This window comes from Mobula hypostoma, chromosome 29 (assembly GCF_963921235.1).
Source record: "Mobula hypostoma chromosome 29, sMobHyp1.1, whole genome shotgun sequence".
NCBI classification, from domain to species: domain Eukaryota; kingdom Metazoa; phylum Chordata; class Chondrichthyes; order Myliobatiformes; family Myliobatidae; genus Mobula; species Mobula hypostoma.
In genome coordinates, this window is record NC_086125.1 from 6130655 (window position 1) to 6152750 (window position 22096).

Below are 22096 nucleotides of genomic sequence, written 5' to 3' on the forward strand. Positions count from 1 at the left end.
CCTGCACCTATTTTCTATGTTTCTATGTTTCTCATGACAGCAAGAACATTGACTTCTCAAACTTCCGCTAATGCCCCACCTCCCCCTCGTACGCCATCCGTTATTTATTTATATACACACATTCTTTCTCTCTCTCTCCTTTTTCTCCCTCTGTCCCCCTCACTATACCCCTTGCCCATCCTCTGGGCTTCCCCCTCCCCCTTTTCTTTCTCCCTCAGCCTCCTGTCCCATGACCCTCTCATATCCCTTTTGCCAATCACCTGTCCAGCTCTTGGTCCATCCCTCCCCCTCCTGTCTTCTCCTATCATTTTGGATCTCCCCCTCCCCCCCCACTTTCAAATCTCTTACTAGCTCGTCTTTCAGTTAGTCCTGACGAAGGGTCTCGGCCCGAAACGTCGACTGTACCTCTTCCTAGAGATGCTGCCTGGCCTGCTGTGTTCACCAGCAACTTTGATGTGTATTGATTAAACTTCTATAGCTTTGTGTTGGAGTGTATATTGACTGGTTGCATCATGGCCTGGTACGGAACATCAATGCCCCTAATATTCATATGTTATTATTACTTTTGTTTGCACATTCGTTGTTGTTGTCGTCCTTTTGGGTGCAGTCTTTCATCGTGTTCAATTGTGTTCATGTATTTACTGTTGCCGGCAGGAAAATGAATCTTAGGGCTGTGACATATAGATACATTAACAATAAATTTACTCTGACTTTGGGAGACAATAGCTCAACGGGTAGTTCAGTGTTAGGTGTGACTAGGAATAAGTGCATAGCTGTTGTGCAATCTTTCAGAAACGACATTCAACATTCAACTCTCGAATGGCGAGCTCGAAAAGAAATCTCAAATAGACAAGAGTTCGCCCAGATAGATTCGCGACGGTTGCTGTAACGGTAACAATGTGTAAATACTGACTCTTACGTTCCCTGCATTACACAAGGAACTACACTACAACAGTACTTCCGCGTCTGCAATAATACCTTCAGACATCAGTTGAACGGCAAGCCTCCCCCAACGGCCACACTGAATTGGCTCAACCTCGCACCAGCCCCACTTCTCGCCACGTATTGCTGTCCCAATGGTCCCGCAAGAGGACGCGCGCCATAGTGGACGCTCTCCTACCCCTCTTGCCTCCTGCTGCCGCTGTGCCCTGCGGCACTTCACCCTTCACGTCCAGGAGCGACCCTCTCCCTCCGCAACCCCCTTCCATTTTCGCGCCCGCATTCCTAATTCTCGGGTCCGCGTTGTACACTCGCTCTTAACACCCGTCCGCTTTCCGATCGCACACGTCACAGACCATCTCTCTCTTTTGCGTCCGCTTTAAAGTCACCTACAGACACACACCTGACACACACAGACACGCAGATCTGACACAGTCATCTGACAGACACACAGAAACCTGACAGACACAGACACGCAGATCTGACACAGTCATCTGACAGACACACAGAAACCTGACAGACACAGACACGCAGATCTGACACAGTCATCTGACAGACACACAGAAACCTGACAGACACAGACAGGCAGATCTGACACAGACAGACACACACACACACACACACACACACACACACAGAAACCTGACAGACACAGACACGCAGATCTGACACAGACAGACACACAGAAACCTGACAGACACAGACAGGCAGATCTGACAGACACACACACACACACACACACACACACACACACACACACACAAACCTGACAGACACAGACAGGCAGATCTGACAGACATCTGACAGACACAGACACACACAGAAATCTGACAGACACAGACACGCAGATCTGACACAGACATCTGACAGACACAGACACACACACACACACACACAGAAACCTGACACAAACACCTGACAACGACACAGACACACAGATCTGATACAGACATATAGACAGAAATAAACACAGAAACCCGACACAGACGCCTACACACAGACACATATAGACACACACAGACACCTGACAGAAACGCAGAAACACAGATCCGACAGAGCCATATAGGCAGACAGACGCACACACACCCAGACCAGACAGAGACACAGATAGCCATAGAGAGACAGACAGACACAGACACACACACGTGATCGCCTTCCCCACTACGACGTGGCAGTGAGCTGGAGCCCCGCCCCCTCCCCGGCCGCCCCGCCCCGTTCCCCTTCGCGAGCCCGAGCGCGGAGAGTGAGCGGGCGAGAGGCGGTAGCGACATGGCGCCTTTGAGTGATCTTATGGGGATTGCGGAGGATCTCGCTGACCAGGTACGCCCTCTCCCTTGGCTTCCTCACACCCCGGTCCGTCGGAGCTCCCCCGCCTGACCGGGGCTGCAGCGTCCGCGCTCTCCCCGTTTCCCGTGGCCTAGTCGGGGGGCAATAGCCTGGGCCCCGCGTCATTTACCCCCCCCCTCCAAATCATCATCAGGAGTCAGTCAGGGTATTGTGATCCCGGCTTTGCGTCCCCTCAGTCCAGGGCTGCCCTGGCTGTTGATGAGGTTACATCTAGCATACATCCCAGTTCCATTCAGTTGGAAATAACTGTACAGTCGGTGCTGTGAAACAGTTGTTCAAAAAGCAAAAGTTGAGATTTCTGAACCAAACCTTAATCTACATTAATCATTTTAAAGACTTAAGAAATATTTCGATTCAGAGGGTAGCATTACCCAGAAGTTTCATTTAAGGCCTATTTACTTATCTCCGTTAGTATAGCAAACTGTTTCTCCGACAGAAATCTCCATGAGGAGATACAAGGGCAGGTGCCCAAAGGCTTGGTCAAGAGGAGGAGTCTTGTGATGGGGGGGGGGGAGATGTTGGTGCACTGACGGCTGAAAACACAACTATCAATTGAGGGTGAGTAAGAAGTCAAGGCTAAGGGAAATTGGATAATTGTAGGACTGCAAGAAAGTCAGGGTTGGAAAAAAAAGCACAGAGCAAATCATTTTTTTTTTAATCAAGGCTTTTCTGAACTTGGCTCCAAGCACAGGTGTTGTAAGTAAGGTTTGGTGTGAATTAAGATACAGGCAGCAAGAGTTTTGAATGGCCTCGTGTATTCTGAAATATATTGGGGTGATCTAATTTGGAGATTTTGAGGAATGAAGAGATTTTCAGCTGTCAATGAGCTACTTGTACTAGTATCAGTAAAAAGCATAGTGGGTATGGCAGCTGCTTGGCCCGTGACCTTCAGAAACTGCCGAGTTCTGGAGCACAAGGCTCTACAGTCCTGGTGACTCAGGTTCAATTCTTGCTGCTGCTGGAAGGAGTTTGTACATTCTCCCTGTGACCATGTGGGTTTTCTCCCACAGATGTACTGGTTGGTAGGTTAATTGGTCATTGTAAATTGTCCCTTGATTAGACTTGGGTTAAATTGGGGATTACTGGGCAACATGAAGGACCAGAAGGGTCTGCTCTGTGCTTTATCTATCAATAGATTGGATTCTTCGTGGTGGCATAGATTTGGGGGTCTAAAAATGAATGCAGGATCAAATATAACAGCAAAGTAGCAAACAGGTTGTTTAATTTTAAAACAGCGTAAGAAGAAGCCCATTTTGTTTATAATTATGAAATGTACCAAGATGCAATGAAAAACTTGCCTTGTGTACCATTCGACAGGTCAGTTCATTCCAACAGTGCATTGAGGGTAGTACAAGCTAAAATAATACCAGAGTATTGAATGAAGTGTTGCCATTTCAGGCAAAGTCTACTGCAGGTGGATGATAGGGTGTTTCGTCATAATGAGGTAGATTGAGGTCAAGAGTCTATTTTATCACTCTAGGGGATCATTTGTAGCCTTATAACAGCAGGATGGAATGCATCCTTGAGCCTGGAGTTACCTGCTTTCAGGCTTTTGTGTCTTACCAATGGGATGGGTGAGACTAGTCAATGTTCCAGGTGGGTTGGAGGTCTTTGGTGATGTTAGCTGCTTTAGTGAGGCAGTGAGAAGTCTATACAGTATGGTTGAGTTGCCGGTTTATGTGATGTGCTGAGCTGTGTCCAGAACTCGGCAGTTTCTGAAGGTCACGGGCCGAGCAGCTGCCATACCAGGCCGTCATGCATCCATACAGGATGCTTTCTGTGGTGCATTGATGTAAAATAATTGGTGAGGATCAAAGAGAATACGCTAAATTTATTTAGCCTCCTGGGGAGGTAAAGGTGCTGGTGAAGTTTCTTGGTCATGGTGTCAACGTGGCTGAATCAGGAGAGGCTAGTGATGATGTTCATTCTTAGGAATGTGAAACTGTCAACCCTCTCACCGATTTGTTTTCATGTCAAACCTGAATGACTGACCTCTTTGACTGATATCTGAATTGGGGCAAAGAAAATATCAGCCCTAAATTCACCCTGTCAAACTACTTCAGGAGTTAATCGTTTCAGTGAGATTAGCTCTGATGTACCTTAATCCCTCTCAGATAATCCTCACATCCCAAAATTCAACCTGGAGGGACCTTTGTTTTATTGTAACATCTAGTATACCCTTGACGAGCTATATGCAGTTCTCCAGGAGAATTATACCATACTTGGGTATAATTTTATTAAAATACTTTTAATCTGGCAGGAGTTCTCTTGCACTCAGAGCCCGAATTTATCTTTCTAATTTCTTTCTGCATTGGCACATGAGCTTTGAATGTTTTGCTAGTATGAGCAAACATTTCTCTATGAATGTTAGGTGTTTTTCACCTCTTGCCATTTGGAAAACATATTTTGCCTGTCCCATGTTTTTCTGCTGTAATGAATGACTTAATATCTCCACAATATTTTCTATTAACCATGTTCTTGCTCATTCAGCTAGCCTGCCTTTAATCCCCTTGGTATGTCTACATCGTAATGACAACTAGCACTGCTATGTAGCTTTTTGTCATCAAAAGCTTGAATGTATTCCACTTAGTTCCTTCAACCATCTTATTATTGTATCTGAATCCCAGCACTGATCTGAGACACCCTAGTATGTAGACGTAGCCTTCCAACCTGGAAATTATCTGTTATTGCTACTAATGTGTTTCATTTAGTGCATGCCATGGCCGCTCAGAATCAGAATTATCACAACAAGAAAGAAGCGATTCAGCCCATTGAATTTAGTACCACTCCCCTTCTCCTTCCCCGAAGCCCTCAAATTCTTCCTATTCCAGATTCTAATCCAGCTCCTTTTTGAATCTGCGTCCACTGCAACCGTTTCAGACTCAAACTGTTCCCTCTGTTAAAAGTTTTCTTTGTATCACTTGCAGCCAATCACCTGATTCCTAGTCATCCATCTGTCTGCCAATGAGAACTTCCTCTCTTTATTCTGCCTAAACCCTTCATAATTCTATGAACCTCTATTATATTTCCTCACAGCCTCCTAGGTTCTAAGGAGAACAATGCTTTCTTAGTCTTTGAGTACTTAAAATCTTTCATCTCTGAAATTATTTTACTCTTCTGCACCTTCTCTACCCCATTCCTTATGTGTGGCACCCACAACAGTATTCTAGTGATGGCCATATTTTTAATTCTCTTGCCCTCATACTTTGTTCTTCTATTTATGTCTGCATGTTCTGTAAACAGTTTTTTAACTACATTCGTTATCGACACTGCCTCTTATAATGAACAAAGCACGCATAGTCCAGATCTTTCTGTTCTTGTATCCATTTAGATTTGTGTCCTTTCATTTAAATGCTTATTATACATCAAAATGTAACAGGTTTCTCAACATTAATTTTTACCATTAATTTATACCTAATTGTGCATTCCAGTAAGCCATCTTTATCTCTTGAAAGTGCATTTTGTCCCCTTCACTTTTCTCTGAGCTTCCCAAGTTCTGTGTCACCTGAAGATTTGGAAATTGTGGCATGCAAACACAAGTCTGTGTCATAAATAGACACTAATAAAAGTTGTGGTGCTGCAACTGATATTTGGGATTGTTTCCATTGAATCTGAAAACAATCTTTCACCTCTGTTTCCTGTTACACAGCCAGTTTTCTATCTATGCTGCCTCTGACCCTTGTATTTCCACGAATTTCAGTTTTGATGATGGCCCTATCATGTGCTGGGATGAGTCTTTTGGAAGCCCATATTCACCAGATCCACCTATCTCTCATTAACTTTATATGTTATTTCATGAAAAGCAATATGCAGTTAACAAATCCATGCTGGCTTTCTCTAATTAATCTGCATGTATCCAAGTGACTGCTGTTCTGTGCTTGATTATTATTGCCATAATGTCACCCACTACCAAGCTTAAATGGACCAGTTCACAGTTACTGTGTTTATGCCTGAATCCTTTTTTAGCAAGAGTGTCACATTAGGAATTTTAAGTCCTCAGGCATAATCCCCGAATCTCTAGACATTTAAGAGATAGTAGCCAGGATTTGTGCAACTTCCTCCTTTAATTCCTATAACTATCAAGAACACCTGTCTGAATCAAATGATTTATCTACCCCAGGTGGAACTAACCTTTCTAATTTATCAATTTTAGGCAATGCCAGTTTATGTATGATACATGGTCTGACATATTTTCCACAATGGGATTAAACCAAGTAGCTGCTTGAGAAATTGAGTGTTCGATCCAAACTTTTCAGACTGAATACATTGTCTGGTTATAATGTCAAGTAATTGGAATCAGGTTTAGTATCATCAGCATATGTCATGAAGTTTGTTAACTTTACAAAAGCAGTACAGTGAAATATGATAGAGCAAAAACTGAATTAAGGTACAGTGCTATAAGAAGTATTCTGGGAATTTTTCATGTTTTGTTGTTTTACAACATTGAATCATGACGATTTTAATTTGGCTTTTTTGATACTGCTCAACAGTAGATGACTTGTGTCAAAATGAAAACGGGTCTCCACAAAGTGATCTAAATTAATTACAAATATAAAACAATAATTGATTGCATAAGTATTCACCCCCTTCCAGTCAGTATTTAGTAGATGCACCTTTGGCAGCAATTACAGCTTTGAGTCTGTGTGGATAGGGTTCTAAAGCTTTGCACATGGATATAATTTTTCCCCATTCTAATTTACAAAACTGTCAGATTACATGGAGATCGTGTGCGAGTCCAGCCACAGATTCTTAATTGGATTGAAGTTTAGACTGATTTAGTCACTCCAGGTCATTAACTTTGTTGTTTTTAAGCCATTCCCCCTGTAGCTTTGGCTTTGTGCTTAGGGTCATTGTCGTGCTGGATAATATTTTCTCCCAAGTCACAGTTCTCTTGCAGACTGCAGCAGGCTTTCCTCCACGATTTCATTGTACCCTCTACCTTCACAAGTTTTCCAGAGCCTGCTGCAGTGAAGCATCACCATAGCATGATGCAGCCACCAACATGCTTAACGGTATGGATGGTATGTTTTTGATGATGTGTGGTGTTTGGCTTACACCAAACATAGCATTTAGTCTGATGGCCAAAAAGAACCATAAAATCACCTTCCAGCTGACTTCAGAGTCTCCCACATGCCTCATGGCAAACTCTAGGCAAGATTTCATGTGAGTTTTTTTTCCAACAGTGGCTTTCCCTTTGCCATTCTCCCATAAAGCTACAACTGGTGAAGCACCCAGGCAACAGGTGTATGCACAGTCTCTCCCATCTTAGCTTGTTAACTCCTCCAGAGTTGTCATGGGTCTCTTAGTGGCCTCCCTCACTAGTCCCCTTCTTGCATGGTCACTCAGTTTTTGAGGACAGCCTGCTCTAGGTAGATATACGGCTGTACTATATTACTTACGTTTCTGATTGACTTAACTGTACACCAAGGGATATTCAGAGACATGGAAATTTTCTTGTATCCATCTCATGTCTTTTGCTTTTAATAACCTTTCCACAGAGTTGCTTGTAGTGTTCTTTTGTCTTCATGGTGTAGTTTTTGCCAACATACTGACTCACCAGCAGTTAGACCTTCCAGATACAGGTGCATTTTTACCACAATCAATTGAAACACCTTGACTGCACACAGGTCATCTCAATTTAACTAATTATGTGACTTCTAAAACAATTGGCTGCACCAGTGATGATTTCATGTGGGGATGAATACTTACACAATCAATTATTTTGTTTTATATTTGTAATTAATTTAGATCACTTTGTAGAGATCTGTTTTCACTTTGACACAAAAGTCTTTTTCCGTTGATCAGTGTCAAAAAAAAGCCAAATTAAATCCTGTGATTCAATTTTGTGAAACAATAAAACATGAAAACTTCCAGGGGGGTGAATATTTTTATAGGCACTGCATATATGTCTATTAAATAGCTTAGTTAACATTAGTGCAAAAAACCCTCCAGAAATAAACAAATGAGTGAAGTAGTGTTCATGGGTTCAATGTCCATTTAGAAATCAGATGGTAGAGGGGAAGAAGCTGTTCCTGAATCATTGAGTGTGTGCCTACAGGCTTCAGTACCTCCTTCCCGAAGGTAACAATGAGAAGAGGGCATATCCTGGGTGGTGGGGGTCCTTATTGTTGGATGCCGCCTTCCTAAGGCCTTGCTCCTTGAAGACGTCTTGGATACTGGAGTCTTGAACCCATGATGGAGCTGGTTAATTTTACAAGTTTCTGCAACTTATTTCAATCTTGTGCAGTAGCCCACCCCCCCTTACCAGACGGAGATGCAGCTACTCAGACTGCTCTCCACTTTCATTTGTAGAAGTTTTCAAGTATTTTTGTTGACAAACTAAATCTCTTCAAATGCTGAATAAAATATATCCGCTATCTTGCCTTCTTTATAGTTGCATCAGTATGTTGCGTCTAGGTTAGGTCCTCAGAGGTATTGACACCTATGAACTTGAAGTAGCTCACCCTCCACTTCTGATCCCTCTGTGAGGATTGGTTTGTGTTCCCTCTTTTTACCTTTTCTGAAGTCCACAATCAGCACCTTGGTCTTGCTGATGTTGAGTGCAAGGTTGTTGCTGCGACACCACTCAACTAGCTGGTATATCTCACTGCTGTACGCCCTTTCGTCGTGTAAGTTGGCATGAAGCTTCAGTAACATGAAAGATGGCTTATGTTCAAAGGGTTAGGAATGAAAAATTCAATTTGTTAGACCACAACTGTAAATTGTGTTGCATTTTCTCTGCTGGAAAGCCCAACTTTTATAGCCTGATCTTAATTTTCCCTGAGAACCACCACCTCGAACCATTGGAGAGACAAGAGACTGCAGATGCTAAAACCTGGAACAAAAAAAGCGAAGAGCTAAAGGAACTCAGTAGGTCAGGCAGCATCTTTTGAGGGCCAGATAGTTGGTTTCAGGTCTTGGCCCTCATTTGAACTGAATGATAGAGGGCAGGTGGCCAGTATAAAATTGTGAAGGAGTGGGGTGTGGAAAGAACTGGAATAGGTGGATCTAAGTGAGGAGGGTTTGATTGACAGATGGAGTTAGGTAGATGAGAGAAGGGTGGAAATAGTGATAGAGACCAGGAGGTGAAGGAGGTATCAAAAGACTGCAGATGATGGATTGAAATAGGAAAGGAAGGTAGAACTAGTGGATTTGGGAAGGATTTCAAAGGATCTGAATTCAAACACTCCAGAAAGGTTAAAGATGTCAGATTCTATTCTCTAAAAGAAAGTGAATATATTTTAGAGAAGGAAAACCTACCTGATAGGTTTTAACAGCGATCTTGTTATTGAGTGGGTGCCATTACTGATATTAACGCTGCAGAGAAAGTATGTAAATTCTTGACCCTGAGGACCTGTCAAAGATAGAAAATAATGTTTTGTTACAGATTAAATAATTTGATATTTAGAAGATACTGTAGCATGGTGGTTTATACTGGACTGTTTCTCATGAGGTGTTTGTTTAATCATACTGTGGCAGCTGGGAAATCTACTGAATCCTGGGATATAAATGTTGTATCAGTAATTGGGGCATAAAATACTGTGGTTGTCATCAAACCTTTCAGGTTCACTGATGTGCTTCAGGGAGAGAAACCTGTCATCCTCATCTGATGTTGCCTATAGTAGCAGTGTGATCACTCAAGTTCAGGATGATGTTCTCCTAAGATGTCTGTTGGTGGGTCCTCAGGTGGCTGTAGAGGCCGATCCAGGATCTACATATTCTAGTGCATTGTGGGCAAAAGCAATTGGTAGCTGTGATTAGTAGTTGGGCCTTGAACATCTGGAGGTGTTCTCCACTATAGATTTAATTCAAAGGAAGCATTGTCAAGCCAAAATATTGAAGTAAACAATCTCGTTGTAATGATTGAAATTTTATTGAATCACCTGCTGTTACCTTTGATCTCATGGGTAAAAGATGTGATGTACTTTAGGGTCTATGAAACTCTACCATGAGTGTCTCCACAAGAATGCTTTCAGGAGATGAATAAAGATGTCTATGTCACCAGCTTACATTTCTGTCCAGTGACTGATCACAGTCACAAAAGAGGGGTTCATCAATTTGGGTACCAAATTATATGATACTGCTGAGTGAAATTATGGTGAAATTACTCATATTAAATTGTAGGAGATGTGTTGGTGGGAGTGGTGCACCATGTAGCCACAGTATTCTAAAAGCAAGTTGTCTTATCAGGCTGGAAAGGCCACGTTCTAAGATTAATGATGCAGGTTTGACAATTATTTGGTGTATTGTGGAGATACCAACTCTTAAACATGAATGTCATCATGTTCTTTAAATGGTTATGTATAAAACTATAAGAAGAGTGTGAAAAGAGACATTATAATGCAGAAGGAGATTCTCTACCAGGAACCATATCAGTAATCTTTCTTTAAAAAAAAACCTACGTATTTGTGAGATAAACAGAATGATATCCTTCAATGAGCTGCAATTGGTCTAGTTGTCAAGGGTTTACTAGTTTCTGATACTTGGTGTCTGAAAGTTGTTGCTATTTATTGAAAACTGGTTAACTGTTCCTATGGATTAATCCATTGTGACATTATTCCCTCATGGGTACACGCTTGTCCAGAACCCTGGCCAGTTTTATGGTTATTATTTTAAACAAGAACAAATCTTTATGGTTTACATACACAAAATGCCAAAGGAGCTCAGCAGGTCAGGCAGCATCTATGGAGGGGAATAAACGGTCAATGTTTTGGGCCGAGGCCCTTCTTCAGCACTGGAAAGGAAGGGGGAAGAAGCCAGAATAAGAAGGTGGGGGAGGGAAAAGAGTACAAGCTCTCAAGTGATGGGTGAAGCCCGATGAGTAGGTGGGTGGGGGAGGGGTTGTTGACTGCAATGAGAGGCTGGACGGTGATGGTAGAGGAGGTAAAATGGCTGAGGGAGAAGGAATTTGATATGAAAAGAAAGTGGATCATGGCAGATTGGGAAGGATGTGGGATACCGGGGGGTGGTGATAGGCATATGAGAAGAGAAAGGGCTTGGGGGGGGGGTGAAACAGTGGGGAATGGAAAAAGTGAAAAGGGGAAGTGGAGAGAAATGACTGGAAACTAGAGAGTTGATATATATGCCCTCAGGTTGGATTTTTAAGTACAAGGACCTTTGAATTTTTAAAAAAATTCTTAATAGGCATGTAAAAATTATCAGGCTGAGCTCCAAATATCCAACAAAATAATTTAAAGACAAAATTCTTTGAGATATAATCTCAATTTACAGCTCACAGAAGTATGTTTTATGCTTACTTGGTGAATTTTTTATTGCCTTTTTGAGCATAGAATAATGTTAGCCAAGTTCTACCCCAGGGTTATTTATACTCCTTGAATTTCTGTAAATTGATTCCTAAAGCCTAAACTACTGCCTTTTAAGGCTATCATATATATAACGTTTTACTTTTGATTTTCGTGAGGGATGTCAATTTAAAAAATGTATTTGTTCCTCAATTGAGTAATTTCATTAAAGAACAGTGCATTCCATTTTCTGGCTTTTATTGCAACTTTCCAATATTTTACTATTTTTGTTTTAAAGGTAAGGTAACTACCAAACATCCCGGTGCAACAGAAATTATATTGCACAGGGAGAGTATAAAAGATCAGTTATGGGAAATTAATAGATACACTCTATCTATAGTCTTAAATGTGTATGTTGTTTTGAGAATTGTTATGTCTTTGTAATTTTCCAGTTTCTGCGAGTAACAAAGCGCTTCCTGCCTCACGTTGCACACTTGTGTCTGATCAGCACATTCCTGGAAGATGGGATTCGCATGTGGTTCCAGTGGAATGATCAGCGAGATTACATCAGCAATAGCTGGCACTGTGGGGCTTTCTTTGGCATTCTGTTCGTTTTGGTTAACATGATTGGGCAGATTGGTGAGTCATTTATTTACTTTGTTTGTTTGTTTAGAAATGCAGCCCGGAACAGGCCCATCTGGCCCAACACCTGCACCACCCAGAGGTCACCCGATTTAACACTAGCTTAATCGCAGGACAATTAACCTACTAACTGGTACATCTTGAGCCGCTGGAGGAAATTAGAGCACCCGGAAGAAACCCCCTCAGTCACAGGGAGAACATACCGATGGTGCCGGAATGCAAACTCTGATGCCCGGAGCTGCAATAGCGTTGCGCTAGTCACTATGCTACTGTGGTGCCTTTTATTGTAATGGGGTGAAGAATGTCCAGTTCTGCGTTGTTTGGTCGTATCAGGTGAAGGGTGTGAGATTCTGTATTTGGCTGCAAACTGGATCAGCTGTTCAGATCCAAAGGCATAATACAAGATCTTGTTTAGAATTGTATAACCTCACAGTACTTCTGCTTGTATATTGATTAGATATGGATGCCACTGGAAAAGTAAACACTTATTGTTCATCCACAATTAGCCTTGAGCAGATAGTGTTGAGTCATTGCCTTACTCCTGTTGCAGTGAGTGTAGTGAAGGTGTTCCTGCTGGTGTGTAGTAGTTTTGGTTGAATTGAACACCTTGCTGGGCAAAGTTCATGGAGTTGGTTAGGGTAAATCACATTGCTTTAAATTCGATGTTGCATATGCAGGGTAATGTAATTGATGGAAATGTACAGAATTCACAACCACTGACATTGGGCTGGGGTTCACTTTGTTCTAATGCAATGACATAATTACGTAAAGTACTCTTACTGCACTTTGTGTTCAGTTTTTGATGCTCAATGAATGAGTTGCTACAAGTTTTTTAAACATAAAACGCCTCTGCTGTTTAATTTGAAAACCTACACATAAATAGGCTCGACAAGTATTGCAAACCCTCTTTCCTGTTAGGAAATTAGGATAACCTGTTTTCATTGTCACTTTTAACTCCATATTTTTCATTTAACTATTTAAATCCCCCATTTTCCATGGTGAGATTTGATCTCATCTCCAAGCCTTTGCTTCACAGGTCCAGTAAGAGCACTGCTTTGCCACCATATCCACTGAGTGTAACGAAAAGGTTTAGGCCATTTCCCCCCCCCTCCCCCCACCACCCAACACCTCCCTGGTTGCACTTCTTATAAGTTTACTCAACCGTGCCATTAGTTCTTGGTTTATCTGGAAGACCGACAATTTTCCTTGTCCCCACAATGTTCCCTGCAGCTATTACTGAAACCCTGACCTTTTACCTCTTCTCATCTGATTTTTACTTCCCCTGGGTCCCCTCTGCCTCTCCTATGGTCCACTCTCCTGTCCTATCAGATTCCTTCTTCTCCAGCCCTTGACCTTTCTCACCCTCCTGGCTTTACATATTACCTTCCAGCTGTCCTCTTTTCCCTCTGCCACCTTTTTTAATTCAGCCATATTCCCCCTTCCTTCTCAGTCCTGAAGTTGGGTCTTGATAGGAAAATCTGGCTGTTTATTCTCCACAGATGCTGCCTGACCTGCTGAGTTCCTCCAGCATTTCGTGTGTTGCTGTGGATTTCCAGCATCTGCAGGCTTTCTCGTGTTTATGATACTTTACTTTTCCATTGACCTAGCACTTACCTTATCCACACATGGATGGTGTTACTCATGAAATGACTGTTCAGTGTATATAAGTCAAACCGATATTGTCCAGCAATAAAACAATTATGCGCATCAGTACAGTTCATGACTGTCTTTCATTGGCATAGCAACTGCCAGAGCTTTCATTAGCAGTCAATAGAAGACACTTAAGCTTAATGAGGTGGCTAAACAGAGGTCAACTAACTTGGTGCAGACTAAAGAACTGAAGCATGCATCTTTCTCATCTATGTATCTTGGTAATGCAGGGGGTAGTAAATGGTTTTTGCATGACAGGAAAATCAGCTTTGTAGATTTTGCATTACCCAGTTTCCTTAGCTAAATGATGATGGAGGTAAGACAATAGCCTGTGAGCATTATATTTATTTTAGAATATAGAACAGTACAGCACAGGAACAGAACCAGCTAAAATAAATCAAAAAAACTATAAAATCTAATCCCTCCTCCCTACACAATGTCCATATCCCTCCATCTTCCTCATATTCATGTGCCTATCTAAACGTCTTTTAAAAGCCTCTACCACTATACCAGGCAGCGCATTCCAGGCATCCACCACTCTCAGTTTAAAAAAACTTGCCTCTTACACCCCCTTTGAACCTTCCGCCCTCACCTCAATGCATACTCTCTGGTATTAGACATTTCTACCCTGGGGAAAAAGTACTCACTGTCTACTCTATCTATGCCTCTCATAATCTTATAAACCTCTATCAGATCTACCCTCCAGAGCACTGAACAGTTTGTTACTGGAGAAAAGAATATAATAGATAAGAGGAAAGGAAGTACTCATGAAAACAACAGTAGATATTTTCATATAAACTGAGCAACATTTGATCTAATGGGAGCTCTGAGCAGAAACACAAAGAAAAGCAAATTAGGAAAAGGCCACTAGAGAGTAGGTGATGGTGTCCATTTTATGAAATATTCCACAAGGCAAAGGCAAAATAGCTAAAGAACTGTCACAGAATAGAGGCATATAGTGATGTCAAAAATGGCTTGTATAAATACATTGCAGGAGAAGATAGCTTGAGAAGGTTTGGAAAACTAGGAGAATATCAATTAGCTGAGATACGGGGAACAGAAGGATTTTGAACAGAGCCAAAATGCATGAAAAGTAGGTATCAATGATATTGCTAGGCTGAGAGTTTAAGTTAAGCTTGGGAAGCAGGTGGGAATGACTTTCAAATGAAGCCTTGAGGTATTAAAGATCAGAAAACCTGCTGTAGTGTAGCTGTACTAAAAGTGTTAAACACTTAAAAGTAGGTCATCTTAATGTTGCAGAGGATGTGGGTTTTAAAGCTTCTTATCAAACAAGATAGTTACCTGAGGTTTATAGTTAGAGGGCGACAGGAATCTAAATAAATTATAATTTATGGAGGACTGCATTGGAGAATAGTCAAAATTTTAGGAGCAGGCATGCGATACAGTGTTCAAAGATGGCAACTATTTTCATAGAAATTATACAGCTGACTTTTGAACAACTATTGAATGGCATTGAAGAGCGAGAGCTATTGATTTAACATGAGGGATGTCTAGAAAGGCACACTAGCAGAAAATCCAAGAAATTGGGGAAATCTCATAAAAAGAATTTAATTTTAACAGCATTAATTGAAAGAAAATTTGGAGTTTCCAGGAATTGATACTGAGTGTGAATCATGCACACACAAGGCAGTTATCATATGAGATTTAGGTTTTTAATCATGCTTCACGAGAACATACAAACAAGTAACTTAATAACACCCTTTCACCATGCAAGTTCCCTCTGCATGAAATACAGGTTTTACTCTTTAGATCTGTACCTTTCCCAGGTACTGTCCTACATTCCTTCCAGAATGCTACCATTGTCCTAACATTATCAGCTTTGTTCATTGTTGCCATCCCTCTAACCACTATTTTTGTGGGGGTATTTCCATGCTACTCGTTGTCTTCCCCCACTTGACTCTTTCCCTTCTTGTACCACTCTCCCACATTGGTGAATGGCCTTTTTTTAACCCTACATTTATTTATTTACATTGTACCTTTACTCTTCTGAACCCTTTAATATGATTTTCTGCTTCAGTCTCAATAGCCTTGGAAATTTGTTTCTCTTTATGTTTGTAATCAAATAGTGGGAATTCTTCATTTAACGGATTTGAGCAAACAACGGCATAAGGATGTAGGTTATTGGAAATATTAACAGAAAATTGTATTTTAGAGAAAAGCTAAAAACAAATATGAACTGGTGTTTAAATAGAATGCTGTGTACAGGCCAGGAGAGTGGCATTTTAATACACAGACCCAGAACCACCCATTGTAATGTGTTTTTGCTGATGATATGAAAGCTACATCATACTTGCCGCTATATATTCAGTTTTGTACTGTTGTCCAATTCTTTCTTTGCCATGGAAAGATTTTTGCTTGGAGAAAGTTTTAACAAAACCCCTGGTATAAGCAATACAAGTTTAGATTAGATCAGATTAGATTATGAGGACACTCAGTCCTCGTTTACTGTCATTTAGAAATGCATGCATTAAAAAATGATACAACGTTCCTCTAGAATGATATCACAGAAACACAGGACAAACCAAGACTAAAACTGACAAAACCACATAATTATAACATATAGTTACAACAGTGCAAAGCAATACCATAATTTGATAAAGAGCAGACCATGGACACATAAAATAAAAGTCTCAAAGTCCCGATAGACTCATCATCTCACACAGGCGGCAGAAGGGAGAAACTCTCCCTGCCATGAACCTCCAAGCACCGCCAACTTGCCAATGCAGCACCATTGGAAGCACCGGACCGCAGCGGACTCTGCATCTGGCTGAAAACTTCGAGCCTCCGACCAGCCCCTCCGACACAGCCTCTCCGAGCACCATCCTCTGCCGAGCGCTTCGACCCCACCCGGCCACCGAGCAACAAGCAGAGCCGAGGACTTGGGGCCTTCTCCTCTGGAGATTCTGGCCCACACAGTAGCAGGAGCAGCGAATCAGGCATTTCAGAAGTTTCACCAGATGTTCCTCCGTGCTCTCACGTCCGTCTTCATCAAATCAGGATTGTGCACGGCAACCTACTTGACACATAACAGACATCGCCACCGGAGTGGCTGCTGTGAGCTGTGTCACGCCACCATCTTCTCCTCCCTGCTTTTTGCAACAATTGCAAAGTTGCAACAATAATTCTGTGTTGAAGAAGTTGCATAGTGATATCTGCTATGATGTAGTGCAGGAGGAATTTTTTAGCCTTGCCCTCATCATCACTGTCATTATCATTTTTCCAACATGGGTGAGTGACAAACACCTGTGAAGTGCATTCTGATAAATGCTTTGGATTTATTCCCAGGGACAAGTGTGCTAATGGAATTGATATAAAATGGCTTATTATCGCAATTATAAATGTGCCGTTGTGGTGGGAATGTGAAAGCCCTGCCCTGCCTACTGCTACCTGTTACCATGCTAGGAACTTGGTTGCAGTCTCAGCCTTCTGCTGGCCTGAGACAGCTGCAATGTACATTAGCTGCCGGTGTTTGATAGGCTGTGGTACAAACTGCTGTCTCCCCTTCTCCTTGGTAACAGGCTCAAAGTCCAGAAACCATCTCTGCCCGTCGCATCTCTGTCAGACGCACAACACCAGTGATGAAAGTCAGCCATTGCACATTGCCTGTGGTTTACTCTTGCAGCAATGAGATCCCCTTTTCATTGCTGAGGCTGTGCCATTGAAGGGGTGAGGCTTGTGCCAGGTTCTCAGCCCACCAACATGCATGTAGGTAAATTTATTTTCTTTTAGGATTTGCGTACCTGTATGTGTCTCACGCTCAGATAACAGCGTTCAGTTAATATTTATTGATTATCAATGAAGAGTTCTCAAGGTTTCTAGTTTTATTTTCCTCTAAGGGAAGTGTTGTACGGTCTTGACTACAGGACAAAATAGGGAGAGATCTAAAGTAATATTTAATTAGTAGGATGTGATCATTTTGGTTATAAAGACCCTATTGAGCTCGCAGATTCTATCTACTGTTAGTAATTGCTCCAACATAACTGTGAAGTTATTTGAAGCAGTCACTTAATTCAGTAGCAAAAGTCTGGTACACTGGGTGGTTCACAGGTCATAACGCGACCCTTGTCTTTGCCACCTCAAAATCAAGCTGCAGAGTACCAGAGAAACACATAATGTTTGCTCAGCAAATCTTCCTATTAGAACCTACACTTAAGAATGCTAAGAAAACGTGCCAGTCAGCGGTGACCAAATCTGGAAATTCCCTGTGCTACAGGAGTTAATACTCTACAGTTCACCATCACTGACTATTTGTATTTGTACATCACTCTTCAATGTGGCCTGAATCCCTGTTTAATCATTAACAATTTCCTGAAGTACAGGAGATTCAACCAGTTTGTGTATCTGATTACTAAATCTGAAATCTAAAAACCCTACCTGTATGCTGCACGCATTAGAACAAGTATGATCTAAAAAGACAAAGTAAGCATATTAGTGTGAAGGGAAAAATTCCCTGTATTGTGCTTTTCAGCTCTTCTCTCACCTGCACTGTGCTTTTGGGAGTGAGTAGTCTCATCCGTAATATACAGGCTTCATTATGGACAGTATTCTGGTCACAAGTGAGTGTTTTAATGCAAAGTAATTTGCCAACAGCACTTGGTGTAATAATCACAGCTGTTTGGGTGGGGTGGGGGCTCTAACAGCCTTTTGGAATCCCAACTAAATGACAAGTATTCCTCAGTTTACAACTTTTTATCTGAACACTGTTATTCCTCAGGGCATGGCTTTAACTAACAGAGCTTGCTCTGCAGTGAAAGTGTGCTGTTCGCTCTACATAGAACAACACTGTGCAGAGGTATCCAAGATTCATTTTTCCCTTTTTAGAGGTACAACATTTCATTTAAAGAATTTTTTTCCAGGATGCATCTCTTCAGTAAGTTAAGGAATTACGTAGAGGGACCTAAGAATGTATGAGTGGGTGGGAGTTCAGAGGATGAGAAATGAAACTGCTGAAAACCCATGCACACTGTAGGAAGGACTCAATTGTTAGTATGGTTCCAGTAACGTGGTCCTTCTGTTTTCTAGATAGACTGCTCCTGGAGTGGACGGAAATAGGATTTAACAAATAAACTCGGTCAGGACCTTTGGATATGGAGAGAAACTGAATTAAGAACCAGAGGAATTTGTATTTGCAGTCATAAAAAATTATAGTACATATTTTGTGTTGTCATTGGATTTATTAGCCTAGCCACAGGAAAGATGCAAATAAGTTTGAAAGACTATAGAGAAAATTTAAAAGGATGTTGGCAGGTCTGGAGGACCTGAGCTATAAGGAAAGATTGAGTAGATTAGGACTTTATTCCTTGGAACATAGAAGATTGAGAGGAGATTTGATAGAGGTATACAAAATTATGAGGCACATAAGAAGGAAAAATGCAAGCAGGCTCTTTCCACTGAGGTTGGTTGGGACTACAGTTAGAGGTCATGGTTTAAAGATGAAGAGTTTAAGGGGAACATGAGGGGAAACCTCTTCACTCAGAGGGTTATGAGAACGTGGAATGAGCTCCCAGTGCAAGTGGCGCATTTAATCTCAATGTCAATGTTTAAGAGAAGTTTGGATAAGTACATGGATGGAAGGTGTATGGAGGGTTATGGTGCAGATCAATGGGAGTAGGCAATTTAAATTGTTTGGCACCGGCTCGATAGGTCAAAGGGCCTGTTTCTGTGCTGTACTTTTCTATGACTTTATGTTCACTTTATAGAAGTAAACGTGAGCCAAACACAGGCAAATAGGATTCGCTCAGTTAGCAAGCTGATTCACGTGAAAGAGTTGGGCTTTGAAGCCTGTTTACTATGCTGTAAAACTCTCGGGACATTAAGAGATGTGGTAGGAGATAGTGAGCATACATATGAATTTTTCCACAGTCCTTTGCTAATTTCTGACAGAGCTAGATAAGTGTTGATTGATAATGTTTTAGATAAACTCTTGTAAAAAGCGTGTAAATTTGTTACTGTGAAATGTGTTTTGTAAGTCACTTATTTCTTCCTAAACAGGTGGTTGTATTTTGGTGCTGACTCGGAAGTTTGTACCTTATGCTTGCTGTGGTTTATTTTCACTCATTGTTTTGCAGGTAAGTTCCAAAGTCCACACAAGACAGAAAATCTGTTATTTCTCTCCTGAATTATAGACATAAAATTTTCTTCCTTTCCTCCTTTATACACTGGAATTAATAGTCTGTAGGATGTGTTGAAGCTATGCAGATAACACATTCCACCTTTTAGGCAAAAAGGCTGTGTGCTGCTGGACTGAAATTAATCATGTTACTGCCTCCACGAGAGATATTAATTTGCTTATGTTGAAGAAAATGTTTAAAATCCAGTTTAGTATTCCCTCTGAGTATATTGGGTCTTATTCAACTGATGTGCTCTTGGGAAGATACAACATCTTGTCAAATAAATGAACCCTTCCCCATGTTCCATGCGGAAATAAATTTCCTAGCATGTTGTCAGACAGGGACTTGTACCTGGTTTTTAAATTATTTCTCCATTTGGATTTTCTTGGATTTTATGCATGCTTGACATTTTCCCCTATCCATCTTTGGTTATGGTTGACCGATACCTTAAAAGCTGAAATAATAATAGTTTCCACACTTCCCCTGATTCTGAGTGTTGCCTATAATGGTCTAATAAGCAGACTTGATGAAAGTGACAGAGCAATATCACCTGAGCCTTCAACTGCATCCCAAACAGATTTAATCAAAGATGAACCTATGAAATATTTAAATATAATATGGTAAAGTGTGCAAAAAGTAAATCTTCCATCCAATAAATAGGAGCTCAATAGCCACAAACACAATACTATAAACAAATTAATACTATATTTGCAGAGGGGGTTACACCTCAGGATGCTGTTTGCTTTCAATGAAGCAAAGCTGATTTTCCCCCTTGGTAAAGTAAAATTCCTATCCTTCAAAGAAGAGAAACGTTATCCTTGGTGTCCTGGGTCATGTTTGTATCTCATTAGAACAGGTTATATGGTTATCATTGTTGTGAGAGCTTTGTGCATAAATTGACTCCAGTTTTTGCTATATTTTAGAGTTATTGTCATTAATACAAACATCCTGGAAATGACTTGAATAGTAAGTACTCTGTAAACGTATATCTTAGCAGCATTCTGAGGTCGGGATAGTAACAAAACAGCCATCAGTGTTTTTTTGGGGGGGAATACACCGATAAAAGGTATTTGAGACCAGTAACAGGAAAGGGATGCATAAAGGAAATTTTTTTTTACAGGAGCAGAATTTATAGTATAGATGTATAGTACTGGATGAAGAAGAAAGGAAGGGGGACACAGAAAAGGATAAGAGATTCAAACTTGCATGATAAGACTTCCTATCCCAACATTTAGCAACTTTTAAGATGAATATGTTGTTACTTGCCATGATTGTTTGGTTTTCAAGCCAATAATGCAGTGCTGTTGTATTTTTTTTTCCAGACTGTTGCATACAATATTCTCTGGGACTTGAAATTCATTATGAGGTAAGTTAGATATTATTGTAAGCTTGGCAGTGTGAAATTATATTCTTATGATTCCTTGTGATGACTAAGGCTGAGAATCAAGATAAAAGGTTTTTGTAATCCATATTATTCTTTTTCTAAAACTTATTGTGACAAGGACATACATCTATTGATGCTTCGGGACACATCTTCAGTGATGTTCCTGGAATCATCGGGTGTTTCGGGTCTTTCAACATCATACAACCTCCTCCAGGTGACCCAGCCAGGGCTGATCAGACCCCAGCTTGTGTCCAGATGGCTAGCTACTTATGACTCCATGGCTCCCCTCTTTTGAGCCACAGCCATCTTGAGGCCCTCTCTGCCGCATCGGTGGTACTGCGGATGGCTGTCCTCTTCCTCTCTCCCTCGATGCCCAAAATGCTGAAGGCTCTAACTAAAGAATGAGCTACGAATCCCCTACAACCAGCCTCCGCTGGGAGACACCTCGCTCTCCATCCAGCCTGCTGACTGTTGCTGACCAGTCCAAGGACATTTTGAAATCCATTGTAGGAATGAGGTGATCCACTCTTGTGTATACACTCACACACTTGTATATCAACTTCTAAAGAGCAGAAGAAATAGAAGCAGATGTAGGCCATCCAGCCCTTTGGGCCTGCTTCAGTAAATCGAGGTTGATCTTCTACCTCAGTCATTTCCCGGTAACCTTTGGTTTTCTTAATGGCCAGAAATATATAGATTTTTAATTAAAGAATCAAAGACTTATTGGGTGAAGAATTACTAAGTTCACCATTCTGTGTATG

The 22096-nt window shown here is 41.3% G+C and overlaps 1 protein-coding gene across 1 annotated transcript in view; it reads left to right on the top strand.

Annotated features, from left to right (window-relative positions):
* The first annotated feature begins 2120 nt into the window (after nucleotides 1-2120).
* Nucleotides 2121-22096, top strand: part of LOC134339316 (surfeit locus protein 4-like) — a 29451-nt gene continuing 9475 nt past the window's right edge. The window contains exons 1-4 of the mRNA XM_063035718.1: nucleotides 2121-2259; nucleotides 11981-12167; nucleotides 19833-19909; nucleotides 21274-21317. Of these exons, the coding sequence (XP_062891788.1) occupies nucleotides 2209-2259; nucleotides 11981-12167; nucleotides 19833-19909; nucleotides 21274-21317 (359 nt within the window). The 5' untranslated portion in view covers nucleotides 2121-2208. The remainder of the gene's footprint in view (nucleotides 2260-11980; nucleotides 12168-19832; nucleotides 19910-21273; nucleotides 21318-22096) is intronic.